This window comes from Rhinatrema bivittatum, chromosome 6 (genome assembly GCF_901001135.1).
Source record: "Rhinatrema bivittatum chromosome 6, aRhiBiv1.1, whole genome shotgun sequence".
NCBI lineage: Eukaryota > Metazoa > Chordata > Amphibia > Gymnophiona > Rhinatrematidae > Rhinatrema > Rhinatrema bivittatum.
The window spans coordinates 295,999,351-296,011,718 of NC_042620.1; the positions used below are offsets into that span (position 1 = coordinate 295,999,351).

General features: G+C 42.2%; 1 protein-coding gene across 2 annotated transcripts in view; it reads left to right on the forward strand.

Annotated features, from left to right (window-relative positions):
- SYTL4 (synaptotagmin like 4) overlaps positions 1-12,368 on the forward strand; it is a 155,180-nt gene that overhangs the window by 59,763 nt on the left and 83,049 nt on the right. For both annotated transcript variants that reach the window (XM_029607400.1, XM_029607401.1), the window contains exons 3-9: positions 102-317; positions 580-689; positions 4,347-4,461; positions 7,098-7,214; positions 9,951-10,077; positions 10,203-10,293; positions 10,406-10,509. In XM_029607400.1, the coding sequence (XP_029463260.1) occupies positions 102-317; positions 580-689; positions 4,347-4,461; positions 7,098-7,214; positions 9,951-10,077; positions 10,203-10,293; positions 10,406-10,509 (880 nt within the window). The remainder of the gene's footprint in view (positions 1-101; positions 318-579; positions 690-4,346; positions 4,462-7,097; positions 7,215-9,950; positions 10,078-10,202; positions 10,294-10,405; positions 10,510-12,368) is intronic.

Below are 12,368 nucleotides of genomic sequence, written 5' to 3' on the forward strand. Positions count from 1 at the left end.
TTTCTGTAATTCTCTTTAGGACTATAAATGCCATCCTAATGTATTCATGCATGGGTGGTGTTTTTTTGTTTTTTTTTTTTCTTCTTCCTTTCTTGGAGCAGGCGTTTGAAAAATGAACTCCTGGAAATTCGAAGGAAAGGGGCAAAGAAGGGCAGCCAGCGCTACGGTGAGCGGACCTGTGCCCGCTGCCAGCAGAGCCTGGGCAGGCTGGGCCCAAGGGCCAATACATGCCGCAGCTGCAATCATCTGGTGTGCAAAGACTGCCGCCGGGTGAGCCCCAACGGCAGCTGGAAATGCAACGTCTGCATAAAGGAAGCGTGAGTCTAACCTCCTTAGGGGTGTTTTGCTTCTGAGTTGTTTGATTGCAGGAGGGTGGTTTCAGTAGGGAGTTGTGGAGTGAATTTTTATTTTATTATTTTTTTGTGTGTGCCGGTTTTATATAGGAGGGTGGGGGTAGGGCTGAACGGCTGAATTGGTTTTAATAAGGAGATGACTATATGAAAACTTGGAACAAAGTCCGTGTTCTCAGCTTTCCACAAAGTAAAAAGCATAGTTTGAACTTTTTTTTATTACTTGCAGAGATTTAAAGAAGTCCACTGGTGACTGGTTCTATGACCAAAGAGTGAACCGTTTTGCCAACAAACTTGGGAGTGACTTGGTGAGGATGTCCCTCAGACGGAAGCCTCCAGGTAAGCAGGAGGCGTTATTAATCCACTAATAGTTCCAATGATTTGGGGCATTCTGAAGTTTTAGTAGTGTGCTTTGGTTGGTGAGAATACTGCTGACTCCTGCATTGTACGATTTTTTTTAATTTTTTTCTTTTTTTTTCTTTTTTTCTTTTGCTCTGCCCAGTTGTGAGAGAGTTTGTGTATTTCTTTTGTTGAGATTCTGGATCAAAGTGGAAGATATCCTATGATTTTAGACTTGTTTGCAGGTGCTCAGAGTTCCCCCAGTAATTGACGCAGGCCGATAACAGTAAAGTGCGCTTAGCTGAGTGCACTGTTTATTCCTGGTTGGATGCGCGTTTTGGACGCATGTCCACAACCCCTTATTCAATAAGGGGGTTCAGCATGTCCAACCCCCCCCCAAAAAAAAAAAACTAAGCGTTCATCACACGCAAATGTATTTTGAGGCTATTAGTCATTCGCCCCAGATACCATTTAAAAAAAAAAAAAAGTTAGTCTGATCCACACATTTTACGCTCAGAGCAGCCTGAAAAAGTGTACAGAAAAGCAGAAAATACTGCTTTTCTGTTTATTCTCTGACTTAATATCATGGTGGTATTAAGTTGGAGTAACCAAAGGTTAAAAAAAAAAAGTGTGCTGTCGGGTTAGGAAATGGGCATTCATAAAATTGAGCATCCGTTTTCCTAAACCGCTGCCAGCCACCTCTTCAAGGAGGCACTAGGGGTGCACAACTCTCCCTAGCGCCTCCTTTTAGCACAACCCCTCATTCGTCTGCTGTATCGCGTGCCCAGGAGAGGAGTATGTTTGTGCGTTGAACGAGCGGGCGCCGAAAACGCACAAATATGGCCTTACTATATCAGTCTGATTCTGTTTCCAGTGGAATTGCTAGGATCATTCAACTACAAAGAGGAATGTGTTCAATGATCACATAAACAGCATTATTTACTCTGTGATGGGGGCTAATTCATGAAGATCTATTTTTTTTTTGTGCCTATTCATTGTGATGGTAAATGGAACTCTCTCTGAAGAGAGAGCGGTTTTAAGCGGTGTACCACAAGGATCGGTTTTGGGACCGGTCCTGTTCAATATCTTTGTGAGCGACATTGCGGACGGGATAGAAGGTAAGGTTTGTCTTTTTGCGGATGACACTAAGATCTGCAACAGAGTGGACACGCCGGAAGGAGTGGAGAGAATGAGACGGGATCTAAGGAAACTGGAAGAGTGGTCAAAGATATGGCAGCTGAGATTCAATGCCAAGAAGTGCAAAGTCATGCATATGGGGAGTGGAAATCCGAATGAACTGTATTCGATGGGGGGGGAAAGGCTGATGTGCACGGAGCAGGAGAGGGACCTTGGGGTGATGGTGTCTAATGATCTGAAGTCGGCGAAACAATGCGACAAGGCGATAGCAAAAGCCAGAAGAATGCTGGGCTGCATAGAGAGAGGAATATCGAGTAAGAAAAGGGAAGTGATTATTCCCTTGTACAGGTCCTTGGTGAGGCCTCACCTGGAGTACTGTGTTCAGTTCTGGAGACCGTACCTTCAAAAAGACAAAGACAAGATGGAGGCGGTACAGAGAAGGGCGACCAGGAAGGTGGAGGATCTTCATCGGATGACGTATGAGGAGAGATTGAAGAATCTAAATATGTACACCCTGGAGGAAAGGAGGAGCAGAGGTGATATGATACAGACTTTCAGATACTTGAAAGGTGTTAATGATCAAAAGACAACGACAAACCTTTTCCGAAGGAAAAAAATCAGCAGAACCAGGGGTCACGATTTGAAGCTCCAGGGAGGAAGATTCAGAACCAATGTCAGGAAGTATTTCTTCACGGAGAGGGTGGTGGATGCCTGGAATGCCCTTCCGGAGGATGTGGTGAAGACCAGAACTGTGAAGGACTTCAAAGGGGCATGGGATAAACACTGTGGATCCATAAAGTCAAGAGGCTGCCAATGAAGAGTGGGTGACTCGCCAGAATGACGGCTACTGCCTGGAGTCAATACCCTTATTAAATAAACATACACAGGCTTACTGTGACTCCAAAATCGCTCTAAGCTTCAACAGCAAGAGGAAATGTGGAAAAAAGGATTCACACTCACAAAGAGGGGAGTAGCTGGCTTGTTACGGCGGTTACTACCCCAAACCAAATGTGCCTGATACTTCACTTTCGATGCATATCCAGCATAGCTCTCTGCTTCAACGGCATGGGAGAAGAAAATCAACCAATAAGGGCTGTATAACAGTCTGGGTAAAACAAATAAACATGGGTGCAGATTGCTTATTGCGGCGGCTTCTACCCCTAACTAATCAAGCTAGATATTTCACTTGGATGCAGCTCCATCACTGCTCTCTACATTAAAGGTGGGGGTGGAAGGGAAATAGAACCAAGAGCTAAGAGAAACAGATAAGTATGAGAGAGAAAATTTGCGGGGCAGACTAGATGGGCCATTTGGTCTCCTTCTGCCGTCATTTCTATGTTTCTATGTTTCTATGTTTAAACAGATAACATTATATACAGAATCATTCCCTACTTCAGTTTATAGACAATGGTGGTCAATAATGTGCTGGAGAAGGGTCTTGTTAGCCACTGGGTGAGTTATTTTATGGAAAAGATGTCTTGAGTGCAGCAGAGCAGGTGAGAGCTGAGAAAACTGGTATTACATGACTAGCAGTGACCACCTACCCTATGAACTAGCATGAGTGTGTGGATCCCAAGAGTTTTGGAGTAATGAGTGGCAAATTTTACCAAGGGCGGAGAAGTTTCTACCCATCAAAGTAAGTTATTTACAAAATAGAGAATGCATTTTGGGTTTATGATCACTTTCATCCTGACACTTTGGAAACCTACATAAAACCTCTGGGGGAGGGAAAACCCATGTAGTAAATTTCCAGTGTCTGGGTGTCATGAAAGATAGTTCTTCCTTCTCACCTTGGGGTAGCTTGCTGAGGGTCGCATAGCAACCATCTTAGTTCTTCTGTATCTCAAATCTGAGGCAGAACTGCTGACTTAATAACTGTGTGCATACGTTTTCTGCAAGCTTTGCAGGTTTGTGACGAACCAAAGCTTTGGGACCAAACATAAGAATAAACACTCTTTTTTTTTTTTTTTAAAGCTGGTATGTAAATATGTGTGTATTGTTTGTTTCCAAAAATGTCTGGCACCATTTTGACCAGCAGCCCTGGAAACTGAGCCAGAAGTGGCAGGGATGTCTTTACTGTAACGAGTCCCCCTGCTACTGTGTTACTTGCTTCCTTTAATTAACCCTTTGGCACTGATGATACAGGGAGCATACCTGAGCTGGAAGCTGGTAATGCTGTTGTGCCGCCTACAAAACTCTAGCAGTTGATACCCAGGGGTGTAAGTTGTGGCATGAACCAATGCAAGGGGGATACTTTGAGACAGAGGGAAAGGGGCTGCTAATCTGAGCCCACAATCTTTCCTAGTTTTTGTTTGTCATTGCTGAAAATGACCCATCTGATAGCATAATGCTAAAATGGTGCCCCAGAGTTAAAATAAAACAATGTACACATCTTTATTAATTTATTTTTAATATACATGAACATGTTCATCTGTGTACTCTGGATTTGAAGTTGAACTTCCTTCACTGCTTTCTCTCCATATTCTATCAAATGCAATTTTTTCTTTCTTCTCTCACAAGCTCACAAAAGAGAGACGATTGGACAGGCTCTCCTCCAACAGGGACAGATCGGTGAGCCAAAACCTACAGCCAAACAGGGGCAGCAGGGCCCTCAAGAGCAGAAGAAGGGTCCCAGGTAATTAGGAGCTGATGCAATGGAAGATCTTTGGTAGCGGTGAGAGTCGTTCTCTTGGGGTGACATGTAAGAAGGAAGAAGTCATCCCTTTTTAACTCTGGGTATCTGCTGTCACCCAGAATAGGTCACATTCGAAGTGATGTAATTCAGGTCATCAAGATGTTTTTTCTTTTACAGCGGGGACTGTGGACCTCTTTTCATCCTCAAATGTTTTTGCAGACACCCTACATGCTTTTCTTTTGCATGACATAAAATAAATGAGATGCATTTTTTTTTTATATTTAAAATTTATTAATTTAACCATAACCAACTTTGGATATCTATACATCAAGCAAATATCAATAAGAATCATTGGTTATCGAACAACCTTCCGACATCAACATTTATAGATTATACATTGTACAATCCCTCCCCACCCAGGACAATGGACACAGGCACGTAATTTAAAGATTGTTGTGGTTTGCCATAGTTCAAATGTAAGCATGGCTTAAGAAAAGATACTAAATGTGCATTCTATATGTCATGAATGATTCTGAGCCTTTAATATTAAATAATGCCTACTGAACTAAACTGAATACATAAGGAGGGAAATTTGTCCTCATAATTGAAGGCTGAGGCCAGCAATGGCCTCAACCTACTACTCCAGCTGCAATAGGGAAAGGGAGGCAAGTTAAACAACAAAAAAAAAACAAAAAACCAAACAAAAACAATTCCAGGCTGGCCACTTATTGGTGTCTATTTTTCTGCCAGATCATGCTAAGCGCAGACTTGCAGTTTTCAAAGGGAAACTGCCCACAGGGTTTTTTGTACCTGTGTACTTTTCATCTCCTTTGAAACAAGTGCAAAGCGTGCACATGAAAGTGTGCATGAGGATTTTGAAACTAAACATGTACATGTACTTTCCATCCACCAATCTAGCCTGGCTTTTTTTTTTTCCCTTTGCAAATAACAGTATGCATGCTGTTCAGTGTAGATAGTCTTACCCTAGTGGCAGGGAGCAGCAATTTTCAAAGGGGCTTTTTATATAAATTCTGAAAACAAATTCCCTTTTAGCCTGCTTTTCTTTTATACTTTTTTGATTCTTATACATAAGATTTAAAAAATATATATATTTTTAGAAAAAGCAAACAGCCTGCTTTTCAAAGGGAAGAACACAAAATCTCCATGTTTGTGTATCCCCCCCAATAACTTCTTTTTTTTTTTTTTTTTTTCTTTTCATTCCTTTTCAGTCTCTGGCGGTCAATTCTCCCTTCATTCCTCTGGACCATGGTGGTCCTCTGTTCCTCTTAATCTCTGGCCCAGCATGATTCCTGGGGATCCTTTCCTTCTCTTCCCCAGTCTCCGGTGGTCCTCCCTTCCTTCCCTGATAGGCTGCCATCTACTCTTCCCCCCCCCCCCCCCCCCCTTAAGCAGGCCAATCATGGATTCCTTTCTCCCTCTTAAACATCTTCTTCCTTCATTCCTGTTTCTTTCCTTCTCCCCTCTTTTCTCTCATACTGACAGTTTCCGTTTCCTCCTTTCAGTCATTCTACTCACTTTTTTGGTGCAGCTCTCTCCTCTCCTCTCTCTGTCAGGCCAGTGGCAGAGTAGGAAACGTTTCTCAGCACTGTGATCACCCTGCTTCCCGCAGTGGCTTCTGAGAGCTGCGATTGGCCCCGCTCTTCCCCACATCCACACGGTGCAGCAGTGGGGCTTATGACCTGCTCAGGCTGCAGTCTGTTCCTCTCTTCCCTGCCTCTGCTGGAGATGCAGGAGTGAGGTTTGAGGCTCAGTAAAAATGGCCTTTCTCTGTCACATCCCCTCCTAGCCTGCAGCAATGTGGGCTGAGGTTTCCAAGGCAGCAGTAGGTCTCATTCTCACTCTCCCGGCCTGTGGAAACAGCTCAACTAATTACAGGCAGCAGCAGCCCAGCTTAACTTTCTTGCACCCCTTCTGGTGGACCTCCAGGGATGGTCTTGTGGACCCAAGGTTGGGAACCACTGTTTTATAGGATGAAAAAGAAGTGAAGCAGGGAGAAATGCCTTATTTTTAGCTCCTGGTGCAGGGACGGTTTTCTTGCTGTGAAGCACATCCTTGATAATTATAACTTCAGAGATTCCTATCTCTGACCAGTTTGAGGCATTCCAGCTTTTACTAATTAGCGAAACACTAATAGATAAGTAGCTGTGCCTCACTGAATAAACAAAGGCTGCTGGACACATGCAGTCTTAGAAATTCCTTAGTCAGTGAATAGTACTAACCATCTAAATGCAAATTACAGAAACCACCTTAGTACATCTGAATCCAGGAGTTCAAAGCACAGGCACCAACCCCCCTGCTTCTCTGCTGGGAGGTATCTGAAGTAGTCACTATTTAACGACATCTCAGATGCAACTGACTTAACTATCTATCTTTGTACATATATCCAGCCTTTTTAGCTCAGAAGGGTTAGTGAAAGCAGCAGTTCACAACAAATTATAAATTGAAATACTATAAAATACAATTCATGAATATTCAGTAAATAGTGTAAAAGAATGCATCAAAGCTAGACAATTTTGATTCCTGAGGGTCCTCTACCTTCACCTCCTCAATGCACCTATGTGGTTTTAAACTGAATCATATTTAATCTCCATTTCCCTGTGGTTCTCTTTTTGTAGCTTGCCTGCTGGAAGCATAGATCCCAAGGAGCAGAAGAGTGACACAGAATCCATGGAGCAAATGAGCCTGAGCAGTTACAAATCTGATTCCAAGAAGAGCACACCAGTCACGTCCAGGTGATGGAAATTCTATTTTATTTAATAGCTTTTATATTCTGCTTATATTAGATGCACCATTTTAAGCGGATAACAAATAAATAAATACAGCAATAAACAATACACAATCAAAATCATAAGAAGAAAACGCCTGTCCAAACAAATGAGCCTTCAGTTGTTTCTGAAATATCTTAGTTGGAACTAGTACACAAGTCCTGTGTGGCAACTATTCCATAAGGATGGCCTAATAATCTAAATGGCTCTTTTTGCAAGTGACCTGAAGGTGTGAAGTATCTTAACTGAAGGAATTTTCAATAGACTCCTATTGGAGGAATGCAGTGGTCGAGAAGGAACATAACATAGAAATGATGGCAGAAAAAGACCAAATGGTCCATCCGGTCTGCCCAGAAAGCTTATAATAGTATCTGCTGTGCTATACAAGTCACCCTCATGCTTATCAGTTTCCCAGCCCCATCAAAGACCAGGTGCTTGTTGGTTGCTGTTTGAGTCCAACTCTCCATTACCTCTTGTCATTGAAGCAGAGCGCAATGTTGGAGTTACATCAAAAGTATCAGGTTTATTGGTTAAGAGTAGCAACAGCCGCATCAGCAAATTACTCCCATGCTTGTTTTCCCAGACCGTAAAATTCAACGCCCTTGTTGGTTGCTGTCTGAAAGTTTATTCTCTGCATTTATTTGTTCCAGAGGGAGAGGTAATTTGCCTTTAGCAATCCCTGAGAAGGAACTGAGCCCTGCTCAGGGCCCATTGCTCTGACCACTAGGCTACTCCACTCCATATGCCTCCAGTTCTTCGGGAAGATCCAGGAGAGCCAACTAGTGCCGGCAAGACGCATGCTGCAGCTTCTGGGGCACATGGCCGCAACCGTCCCATGTCACCCTGTTCGCCCATCTGCATATGGGCCGAACCCAGTGGTCCCTGCGCTCTCAATGGCAGCAGGCCACCCAAGACCTCCAGGTCCACATCCAGGATTCCCTGGCTCGTTGGAGATCCCCCATCCAATCTGGAGCAGGGATTGCTATTCCAGGCTCCCCCCAACCCAGATTATACTTAGAACATAAGAACATAAGAAAATGCCATACTGGGTCAGACCAAGGGTCCATCAAGCCCAGCATCCTGTTTCCAACAGTGGCCAATCCAGGCCATAAGAACCTGGCAAGTACCCAAAAACTAAGTCTATTCCATGTAACCATTGTTAATGGCAGTGGCTATTCTGTAAGTGAACTTAATAGCAGGTAATGACTTCTTCTCCTCCAAGAACCTATCCAATCCTTTTTTAAACACAGCTATACTAACTGCACTGACCACATCCTCTGGCAACAAATTCCAGAGTTTAATTGTGCATTGAGTAAAAAAGAACTTTCTCCGATTAGTTTTAAATGTGCCCCATGCTAACTTCATGGAGTGCCCCCTAGTCTTTCTACTATCCGAAAGAGTAAATAACCGATTCACATCTACCTGTTCTAGACCTCTCATGATATTAAACACCTCTATCATATCCCCCCTCAGTCGTCTCTTCTCCAAGCTGAAAAGTCCTAACCTCTTTAGTCTTTCCTCGTAGGGAAGTTGTTCCATTCCCCTTATCATTTTGGTAGCCCTTCTCTGTACCTTCTTCATCACAATTATATCTTTTTTTGAGATGCGGCGACCAGAATTGTACACAGTATTCAAGGTGCGGTCTCACCATGGAGCGATACAGAGGCATTATGACATTTTCCGTTACCACAGATGTGTGTCACCTAGGTTGGGGAGCCCACGTAGACTGCCTCCATATCCAGGGTCTCTGGGACTGCCCAAGAAGCCCATTTTCAGATAAATGTCTTGGGAGCTGCGGGTGATCCAGTATGCACCGTGGGCCTTCCGGTATCACCTGGCCAACCTCATTCGGACAGACAACCAGGTTGCCATGTGGTGCAAGGGGGTACCAGATCTTTCCTCTGTCAGGAGGCGGTACAGATCCTGGTCCTGGATTCTGGCTCAGGGAATGTTGCTCTGGGTGGTCTACGTCACAGGGCAGATAGTCTGAGTCACACCACCTGATCTCAGGAGTGGTCCCTGAAGCAGGAGGTAGAGGATCAAATCTTTGGTCTCTGGGGAACCCAGGACATGGATATGTTTGCCGCCCCCTGCAACAAGAAGGTTCCTCTTTCTTTCTTTTTTTTTTTTTTCTTCACTTTTTATACCAAATCCTAACATTGTTCAATGGACAGAAGTGTTTACAGTTCATAAAAATCCAGGTCCAACAAATTCTATATTTAAACATGAATTTAATATTTTTAGTATATTTTGAAATCTTCCCAAATATCCTACAATAAATAGAAAAGAACTTTATTTCTTTAGTTGTATAACCAAAGAATTTTTTTGCTATGTTTATCTAACAATGTTGTCTATTAAACTTATTTTCAATGAGGAATAATCTCTGCATTGCCTTCTATTGAACGTTGACATATCTGAACAACTGTTTATTATGAATATTCTACTCTTTAATTCCTGAAATGACATCTTTTCTCCAATAAACCAGAACCCTATTAAAGCCAAAAAAATGTAACTACTTTAGCTAGTTTTTATTTTCTTTTACCAAGGGAGAAATGGTCATTGGTGTTTTTTTTTGGGGGGGGGGGGGGGTGTAGTGTGTGTGTGTGTGTGTGTGTGTCTTTTTCGTTGTTTTTAATAGCTGCATGTATCATGGGTTATGATTACTGAAGTTCATTAGTTTTTTGTTTTTTTTTTTGTTTCCAGGAGAAACTCTTTAGAGAAAGCCGGCACCCCTCAGGGTGGAAGGAGAAATCTTGGACCTTCTGGAGCAAATGTTGGAACACTTACAGTTCCTGTCCGCTCCAGAGACCATTTGTCTGATTCAGAAGGGGTAGGTTCTTTATCCTTAGAAAGGGGGAAGTGTCATGTAATAAATGTTAGCTGGAGTAATGTTCTCAAGGATCTGAGTGCATCCTGTTGAGGGCCCCCCCTCCCAACTTCTGTTTTTGTTCCCAGGAGCTCCGTCTGGGAAGTCGGAGTGCGGGATCAGCCGATGAAAACGAAGCTATGTTTGAGAGAAATCCCAAACGCATCCTAAAGCCTTCAGGTAAGTGGGACCATTTTTTTTTTCTTGAGTTGTTTGATATGGGGATTGTCTGAGCCTGGAAGAACACATCTTTAATGTAAACCTGTTTTTTCTTGTCTTGTTGGCTTTTTAGATTACAGCAAGTCTGTGATGGATCTGCGCCCTGGAGAAATGGAGAGCGAGGGAGTCTCTATGGGAGACCGAAGCAAGTCTGTTCCAGGACTTAATGCTGAAATGGTTTGTATACCAGGCTTAAATTCAGTCTTACGTGGCTAATAAAGAACTTTTTCCTGTAATTGCAACTCAAAACCTGAACCATGCAATTGCTTTGCAGAAGTATTCATAAGAGTTGAACTGCTGATTAGAGTACATTTTAAATAAGAGACAGTATTGAAGGGCCTCTTTTCCCCTTCTGGATGCATTGTATTTTCTTGGAACTTCTATAAATGAAATTGGGCAATTGTCAACCAAAACTAACCACATTCATTTCACTGGTTTCTCAATGGAACCTTTTAACTTCTCATTACATATCAAACCAGTTGCATTTGATGCCATTAAAGTGAAATAGGAGTGAGGCTAGGGACGTTCCAAATCCCTCTGAGGATTTAGTTTCAAGGGGCAAAGGAATATCCTGTAGCTTTTTCCCTTTTTATAATAGGTATAACACATTCATCCAAAATCTTCTTTTTTTTTTTTTTTTTTTTCGGTGAGGAAGTCAGAATTCTGATTTAAAGTCTATCATTTAGTAGGTATCGTAACTTCCTTTCCTTGAATCCTTGTTACACCAGTCCAGATGTGAGTTTTCTCCCCTTACTAGCAGATAAAGACAGGGCATACCTTTTTCTGTGACATCACTGGTAATTACCATGGTACAGCTCCAGCAAAATGTCAGTTTTTAATGCCGTAGCTTTGATGTAAGAATACTAAGATTGACACTCTTAAATATTTATATAATGTGAAACACTTAACATAGGATCGTTTCTTTGGCATCTCCTAACTTTTGTGTTGGATTAATGAAGAGGAAGAAAGAGGAAATGAAAAGTAAGCCTCCAGTTGCCTCTTAACAATTTTTTTTAAACGAGGAGTACACCCCTTCAAAGTGTGCAGGCACAACTTCCCAGGAGGGTCCTGGACTGACTTTAGGAGGATTCAAGAAAAGGAAATTATCAGGTAAGACTAAATTTCTCCGGTCTTATGCTGCTACAAAAATCCAGATGTTTGGGAAATACCCAAGCCCAATTAATCTGGTAGGGAGAAAGTCAAGGCTGCCCGGAACACCAGCTTCAAAGACTGAAATGTTTAGTCGAAAGAATGTAAGAAAAACCAACTGACCAGCTTACCAAATGTTCTCAGGGCCAGATGCTCCGCCAAAGAAGAAATTTTGGCCTTTCACTGAATTTGCCCAAAAACTTCAGAGGTTGCTAGCCTTTCAATAAATCTGAATAGAGTGCTTTTTTTTATTTTATTTTATTTTTTAAACCATCTAACTAAAGACACTTTATTTAGGCATTGTATGTAGTCATTCCAAAAGATCACAACGGTTTACAAAAGCAACAATCGTATTATAGGTCCAACACAATATCTGAAACACGTTGACTAGAGGACTAAGAGTGGTTATTTGAGAAGTTCCATTTCAGTAACCTTCACATATTAGTAGTGAGTTGTCTTAATACACTTTATAACTCTCATTACTTATCACTCATTCTTCTGACATTGTTTTTTATTTTGTGGTTATCTGCATATTGATATAGTATGTTAGATCATATGCATTTTTGAAGAGCCAGCTTTTTAGCTCACATTTGAAACTTTCTGATATCAGGCAGTAAAGTCTCTGATAGAGAATTCCACAGCTTGGGGCCTGCTGTGGAAAACGTTAGGTCTCTTATTTGTGTTAGATTGTGTACTCCGTGTTGGAGGCACAGTTAATAGTTTTGTTTTGCGATCTTGTCATTGGCTGTGGGGTGCATAGTTGGACTGTCATGCCTATTAGGCATGGGTTTCTGTCGATAATACTTTATAATGGGTTCTGGATTGTACTGGCAGTAGTGCAGTGCTATCAGTGAAGGGGTCATGTGGTCAAATTTTCTTGCCCTATT